Here is a 7,607-nt window from a genome sequence, read left to right as displayed (position 1 = left end):
GATTTATGGTCACATTGAAGCTGTTGTTGGTATTACTCACAGCTTCTACTAAGGTTTGAGCAACGACACTGTTCTGTGGGAGTTCTTCAAAGCGAGTTGTCTGATTGAACACAACCTGCAACTCTGCTTCAGTTACATCGGCTCGAATTGGAACACTCCTGTTTCAAGAAACCAAATGTCAAATAAAAATATGGGGTGATTCTGTTGCCATTTGTTATGGGTGATTTACACAAGACAGTACCAATTTTAAGACCATACATCTGAATACAAAACACCACTGAACTACTATTAGAAAAATGTTTTTACCTGAACAGTGTCACAATACAGTGGTCAAACTGAACAAATCTTGGTCTGTATATGAACTCACACTGCAAGAAAAAGCAACATCAAAAACCCTTGAGTATCTTTCGAGCACAATTGTTTTAAAATTAAATTGAATTGAAATGAAAATGTACATGAAATTAATTTCCAGCTTAACAAATGTGCCCTTCAGCTAAACATTTGTGTGTAATCATGTGTAACATTCTCACGGTCAGTAATTTGTTCAATTTGGTTCAAATTACTCACCGTAGCTACAACTCGTTGCTCAAGATCTTTGAATGGACTGCTGTTGGGGTTAGTGAGGTCAATTGAAAAAGAAATTTCCAAAATGATTGAGATAAGGTAAATAGGTGGAGTGGCCAAAGTCGTGTTTGGTGCAGCAGTTGTTGGTGGAGCAGGTGTCGTTGATGTAACTGTCGTTGTCAGGGCAGGGGTCGTTGTTGCTTCGGTTGTTTGAGCAGTTGTGCCATTCACTTTGATTGAGCTCCTTTCAATGTCGAAGCCAGTGACGTTTAAACTATCATTGATCAAAACCCTCCTAATCTCAGTATTATTAGGAACAGATGTGCTTGCAAAGAGAAGGTTCATGTCATTGATGACTGATCCACTTCTGCAGATGGAGAAACATAAAATATTTTTAAAAAATCAGATTTTGGCCAATTTTTAAATTGTAACACTGTAATTTTTAACAAATTACCTGAATGACACCACGTCCAAGGACAAGAAGGAGGAAGGGAATGCCTTTAGGAACACAGGTTCAAGCTGCAGGAACAGAAAACAAATCGTACTTAAACACGTTTCACATATATGTTTGCCTAAGTTGTACAGTGAGCTGGAGGTGTAGTTTAGTTATCTTCACTCTTTATTTCATATAATAATTATTATTATTCTGCAGCAGCATAAAAAATGCAAATATTCTAGTTTGTCATTATATTTAACCCTTGATATCTCTTTCATAGACTGTCTAGCAAGAGTAAAAGTTTTTCCTTATTTTACAGTTTTTTCTTTTTCTTTTATTTTCTGTCAATTCTGTAGCGAAGAAAGACTGCTCCAGGAGAGAGACAGACAGGAGGAAAAATAATGATTAGAACCACTACAGGATTAAAAAAAAATAGATTTCCTATTCATTTTTTGCAGAAGCATTACATTTCTTCATGTGTATTTCTGGGCAGTGTGCACATTTTTTCAACGGGTGTGCGATTCCTTTCTATGTGGGGAATTTCTACTTGGGGAATTGACCATTCACAATCCGTGTTTCAATTCATCGTACCATCGATTTACTAACATCCAGAATAAAGAGTACTAAATTTCGTGTGCATTCTAAAATATTGCACGTGCAATTTTAGTACCTGTTATGGGTGATTTACTAAATATTATTGCGTAGATGACAACAGGAGCAAACACAATGGAGGTGTCAGTACTTAAATGAGGGGTTTTGCATGTTTTAATGTTTTCCGGCATAAAGTCGGGAGGGAAAGCAGCCACTGCGTAAAAACCTTGGTTTGTTTCATTCAGTGCGTCTGACAGCACACCTGACAAACTGCTTTGGGAAACCCCAGCAGAAATAGGTACAGTATGCTGGAATGACCCAGACGCGAGGAAATGCCAGCAGATTGTGCTTCATAAAGCCAGAGGGAATAATCATCGACCCTCCGCTCCGTGATCTCCTGTCCCTGAACGCCCCCACGCCCGATTCCCTCTCCGATACCTACAATGAGTTGTGTCGCTATTACAACCGCCGTGCTGTGAACCGTTGGTGATTGTTTCCTCTGGCTGGATGAATTTTACGTGTAATCCATGCAGTGCAAATTCTTCCATCTCACGGAGAAAAGAAGTCAGGTCGAAACGAAATGTGCTTTATTGGCATGAATGTTAATATAACCGTATTGCCAAAGCTAAAGGAACAAAAAAACAACAATTCAATTCATATATTTCATCGAATAAATAAAATAAAATAACTGTATTTCAATACTTGGATATAGAATAATATTATCTAATATTGTTAATTTCTCTAGGTTTTCTTTCATTACGGGTGTGTTTAGTAAATCAGGCCCTATATGTTTTATCAGATAAAGTACAATTATTGAAGTTTAGCATGCCTTAATGCTTATTTTTTAAGGTTATTGATACTTTAAGAAACTTGGTTTTAATGATAACAGTGGTAACACTTTATAATAAAAATTGCAATTTACAATCTAATTCTGTTGTATGAATCAACTTTTAATTAAGTATTTACTTATAAACAAGACTATAGGACTAGGACTATAGAACAACTGAGTAAGTAAATTATACTATTTTTGTAAATACTGGTTACTTACTGGAAAACAAACATTTGGAAAAAATTAACACCTAGAAAGAGACAAACCTAGAAAGATACAAAAAGTAAATACTAAGTAAAAAGAGTATTAGCTGTATTTAAAGTGTTGGGGGACTGAGCTCCAGTAATTGTACCAGAAGATTTTTTAAGAGTTTGACTTACCTGTGACTTTATCATTGAAACTCGATCTCTAAATGCTGCAGATGATGCATTGTTCAAGTCACTTGTAAATGTGCTTTGAAGAGATCTGAAAGTCACTGCTGTTGTAATGAGTGCTACAGTTGTAGTAGTTGCAGGTGCAGTAGAACTAGATGTGGAAGTTGTAAATGCACCGGTTGTATATGTTATAGGTGCAGTTGTTGAAGCAGGTGTCGTTGGAGCAGGTGTCGCTGTTGCATCCGTTGCTGGAGAAGACGACGTTGTTTGCTTGGTTGTCGGGGAAATTGTCATTGATGGTGCAGTTGTTGTTGGGGCAGATGTCGTCTGAACAGTTGTTGCAGTAGTTGTTGCTGCTTCAGTTGTTGTCGGGGCAGGTGTCGTTGTTGTTTCAGTTGGTGGAGCAGGTGTCGCTGTTGCATCCGTTGCTGGAGAAGACGACGTTGTTTGCTTGGTTGTCGGGGAAATTGTCATTGATGGTGCAGTTGTTGTCGGGGCAGATGTCGTCTGAACAGTTGTTGCAGTAGTCGTTGCTGCTTCAGTTGTTGTCGGGGCAGGTGTCGTTGTTGTTTCAGTTGTTGGAGCAGGTGTCGTTGCTTCGGTTGTTGGAGAAGATGTCGTTGTTGCTTCAGTTGTTGTCGGGGCAGGTGTGGTTGTTGATTCAGGTGTTGTTGTTGCTTGAGTTGTTTGAGCAGGTGTCGTTGTTGCTTTAGTTGTTGTCGGGGCAGTTGTTGTTGTTGGTGCAGTTGTTGTTGGGGCAGGTGTCGTTGCTTCAGTTGTTGTAGGGGCAGGTGTCGTTGCTTCGATTGTTGGAGAAGATGTCATTGTTGCTTCAGTTGTTGGAGCAGGTGTCGTTGTTGCTTGAGTTGTTTGAGCAGGTGTCGTTGTTGCTTCGGTTGTTGGAGAAGATGTCGTTGTTGCTTCAGTTGTTGTCGGGGCAGGTGTGGTTGTTGATTCAGGTGTTGTTGTTGCTTGAGTTGTTTGAGCAGGTGTCGTTGTTGCTTTAGTTGTTGTCGGGGCAGTTGTTGTTGTTGGTGCAGTTGTTGTTGGGGCAGGTGTCGTTGCTTCAGTTGTTGTAGGGGCAGGTGTCGTTGCTTCGATTGTTGGAGAAGATGTCATTGTTGCTTCAGTTGTTGGAGCAGGTGTCGTTGTTGCTTGAGTTGTTTGAGCAGGTGTCGTTGTTGCTTCGGTTGTTGGAGAAGATGTCGTTGTTGCTTCAGTTGTTGTCGGGGCAGGTGTGGTTGTTGATTCAGGTGTTGTTGTTGCTTGAGTTGTTTGAGCAGGTGTCGTTGTTGCTTTAGTTGTTGTCGGGGCAGTTGTTGTTGTTGGTGCAGTTGTTGTTGGGGCAGGTGTCGTTGCTTCAGTTGTTGTAGGGGCAGGTGTCGTTGCTTCGATTGTTGGAGAAGATGTCATTGTTGCTTCAGTTGTTGGAGCAGGTGTCGTTGTTGCTTGAGTTGTTTGAGCAGGTGTCGTTGTTGCTTCGGTTGTTGGAGCAGGTGTTGTTGTTGCTTCCGTTGTTGTCGGGGCAGGTGTGGTTATTGCTTCAGGTGTTGGAGCAGGTGTCGTTGTTAGTTCAGTTGTTGTCGGGACAGGTGTTGTTGCTTCAGCTGTTGTCGGGGCAGGTGTCGTTGCTTCGGTTGTTGGAGAAGATATCGTTGTTGCTTCAGTTGTTTGAGCAGGTGTCGTTGCTGCTTCAGTTGTAGTCGGGGCAGATGTCGTTTCTGCAGTTGTTGGAGTAGGTGTCATTGGCGTAGCTGTTGGAGCAGGTGTTGATGCAGTTGTTGTGGAGATAGTTGTTGATCCCTCAGTTGTTGGAGAATGTGTTGTTGCTTCAGTTGGAGATGTTGTTGTTTCTTCAGTTGTTGTTGGGGCTGGTGTCGTTGTTACCGCAGTTGGTGGAGCAGGTGTCGTTGGCGCAGTTGTTGGAGCAGGTGTTGGAGCAGGTGTTGTTGCTTCAGTTGTTGATGCAGTTGTTGTGGAGATAGTTGTTGTTGTTCCCACAGTTGTTGGAGCAGGTGTGGTTGCCTCAGTTGGTGGAGCAGGTGTCGTTGTTGCTTCAGTTTTTGTCGGGGCAGTTGTCGTCATTGCTTCAGTTGTTGTCGGGGAAGGTGTCGTTGTTTCTGCAGGTGTTGGAGCAGGTGTCGTTGCTTCAGTTGTTGGAGCAGGTGTTGTTGTTGCTTCAGGTGTTGTTGGGGCAGGTGTCGTTGTTGTTTCAAATGTTGGAGCAAGTGTTGTTGTTAGTTCAGTTGTAGTCGGGGCAGGTTTCGTTGTTGGCGCAGTTGTTGGAGCAGGTGTCGTTGCTTCAGTTGTTGTCGGGACAGTTGTTGTTACTTCAGTTGTTGTCGGGGAAGGTGTCGTTGCTTTGGTTGTTGGAGAAGATGTCGTTGTTACTTTAGTTGTTGACGGGGAAGGTGTGGTTGTTGCTTCAGCTGTTGGAGCAGGTTTCAGTGTTGCTTGAGTTGTTTGAGCAGGTGTCGTTGTTGCTTGAGTTGCTTGAGAAGGTGTCGTTTCTGCAGTTGTTGGAGTAGGTGTCGTTGGCGTAGCTGTTGGAGCAGGTGTTGATGCAGTTGTTGTGGAGATAATTGTTGTTCCCTCAGTTGTTGGAGACTGTGTCCTTGTTGCTTCAGTTGTTGTCGGGGCTGATGTCGTTGTTGTCTCAGTTGTTGGAGCAGGTGTCGTTGGCGCAGTTATTGGAGCAGGTGTTGTTGCTTCAGTTGTTCCTGCAGTTGTTGAAGCAGGTGTTGTTGTTGCTTCAGTTGTTGTCGGGGCAGGTGTCGTTGTTGCCTCAGTTGTTGGGGCAGGTGTCGTTGTTGGCGCAGAAGGTGGAGCAGGTGTCGTTGTTGCTTCAGTTGTTGGAGCAGGTGTTGTTGTTGCTTCAGTTGTTGTCCGGGCAGGTGTGGTTATTGCCTCAGGTGTTGGAACAGGTGTCGTTGTTGCCTCAGTTGTTGGAGTAGGTGTCGTTGCTTCAGTTGTTGTGGGGACAGTTGTCGTTGTTGGAGTAGGTGTTGTTGCTTCAGTTGTTGATGCAGTTGTTGTGGGAACAGTTGTTGTTGCCTCAGTTATTGGAGCAGGTGTCCTTGCTTCAGTTGTTGTGGGGACAGTTGACGTTGTTTGAGCAGCTGCCGTTGTTGTTTCCGTTGTTGTTGTAAGGACAGTTGTTGTTACCTCAGTTGTTGTAGCAGGTGTCGTTGTAGCTTCAGTCGTTGTTGCGGCAGGTGTTGTTGTTGCTTGAGTTGTTGTCGGGATTGGTGTGGTTGTTGCTTCAGTTGTTGTCGGGGCAAGTGTCGTTGTTGATGCAGTTGTTGTCAGGACACTTGTTGTTTCCTCAGTTGTTGAAGCACGTGTTGTTGTTGGTGCAGTTGTTGTTGCTTCAGTTGTTTGAGCAGCTGCCGTTGTTGTTTCAGTTGTTGTCGGGGCAGGTGTCGTTGTTGGTGCAGTCGTTGGAGAAGGTGCCTTTGCTTCATTTGTTAGAGCAGGTGTCGTTGTTGATGCAGTTGTTGTCGGGACATTTGTTGTTGCCTCAGTTGTTGGAGCAGGTGTCGTTGTTGATGCAGTTGTTGTCGGGACATTTGTTGTTGCCTCAGTTGTTGGAGCAGGTGTCATTGTTGATGCAGTTGTTGTCGGGGGAGGTGTCGTTGTTGGTGCAGTCGTTGGAGAAGGTGCCTTTGCTTCATTAGTTGGAGGAGGTGTCGTTGTTGATTCAGTTGTTAGAGCAGGTGTCGTTGTTGATGCAGTTGTTGTAAGGACAGTTGTTGTTACCTCAGTTGTTGTAGCAGGTGTCGTGCCTTCAGTTGTTGTCGGGGCAGGGATCGTTGGTTCAGTTGTTGTCGGGGCAGGTATCGTTGTTGCGTCAGTTGTTGGAGTAGTTGTCGTGCTTGTTGGGGCAGCTGTCGTTGTTGCAGTTATTGTCAGGACAGTTGTTTCCTCAGTTGTTGTTGCGTCAGCTGTTGGGGAAGATGTCGTTGTTGCTTCAGTTGTTGTCGCGGCAGGTGTCGTTGTTGAAACAGTTGTTGGAGTAGGTGTCGTTGCTTCAGTTGTTGTGGGAACAGTTGTCGTTGGAGCAAGTGTTGCTTCAGTTGTTGTGGGAACAGTTGTTGTTGCTTCGGTTGTTGTCGGGGGAGGTGTCGTTGCTTCGGTTGTTGGAGAAGATGTCATTATTGCTTCAGTTGTTGTCAGGGCAGGTGTGGTTGTTGCTTCAGCTGTTGGAGCAGGTGTCGTTGTTGCCTGAGTTGTTTGGGCAGGTGTCGTTGTTGCTTCAGTTGTTGTTGGGGCAGATGTCGTTGTTTCTGCAGTTGTTGGAGTAGGTGTCGTTGCCGTAGCTGTTGGAGCAGGTGTTTGAGCAGGTGTCATTGTTGCGTCAGTTGTTGTAGGGGCAGTCGTCGTTGCTGCAGTTGTTGTCGGGGCAGTTGTCGCCATTGCTTCAGTTGTTGGAGATGTCATTGTTGCTTCAGTTGTCCGGGCAGGTGTGGTTATTGCCTCAGGTGTTGGAACAGGTGTCCTTGTCGACTCAGGTGGTGGAGTAGATGTCGTTGCTTCAGATGTTGTGGGGACTGTTGTCGTTGTTGGAACAGGTGTTGTTGTTGCTTCAATTGTTGGGGAAGATGTCATTGTTGCTTCAGTTGTTGTCGCGGCAGGTGTCGTTGTTGAAACAGTTGTTGGAGTAGGTGTCGTTGCTTCAGTTGTTGTGGGGACAGTTGTCGTTGGAGCAGGTGTTGCTTCAGTTGTTGTGGGAACAGTTGTCGTTGCTTCAGTTCTTGTCGGGGCAGGTGTCGTTGTTGGAGCAGGTGTTGTTGCTTCGGTTGTTGTCGGGGAA

General features: G+C 44.3%; 1 protein-coding gene across 1 annotated transcript in view; it reads right to left on the bottom strand.

Annotated features, from left to right (window-relative positions):
* The window catches only part of LOC123980775 (flocculation protein FLO11-like), a 6,727-nt gene extending 3,845 nt beyond the window's left edge, over positions 1-2,882 (bottom strand). Inside the window, exons 1-5 of the mRNA XM_046065318.1 lie at positions 2,801-2,882; positions 1,019-1,083; positions 568-931; positions 307-368; positions 41-158 (exon numbers count right to left, since the gene is read on the bottom strand). Of these exons, the coding sequence (XP_045921274.1) occupies positions 41-158; positions 307-368; positions 568-931; positions 1,019-1,083; positions 2,801-2,815 (624 nt within the window). The 5' untranslated portion in view covers positions 2,816-2,882. The remainder of the gene's footprint in view (positions 1-40; positions 159-306; positions 369-567; positions 932-1,018; positions 1,084-2,800) is intronic.
* Positions 2,883-7,607: the final 4,725 nt, after the last annotated feature.

This window comes from Micropterus dolomieu, linkage group LG12, assembly GCF_021292245.1.
Source record: "Micropterus dolomieu isolate WLL.071019.BEF.003 ecotype Adirondacks linkage group LG12, ASM2129224v1, whole genome shotgun sequence".
Lineage (NCBI taxonomy): Eukaryota > Metazoa > Chordata > Actinopteri > Centrarchiformes > Centrarchidae > Micropterus > Micropterus dolomieu.
This window is presented reverse-complemented; position numbering and strand designations above follow the sequence as displayed.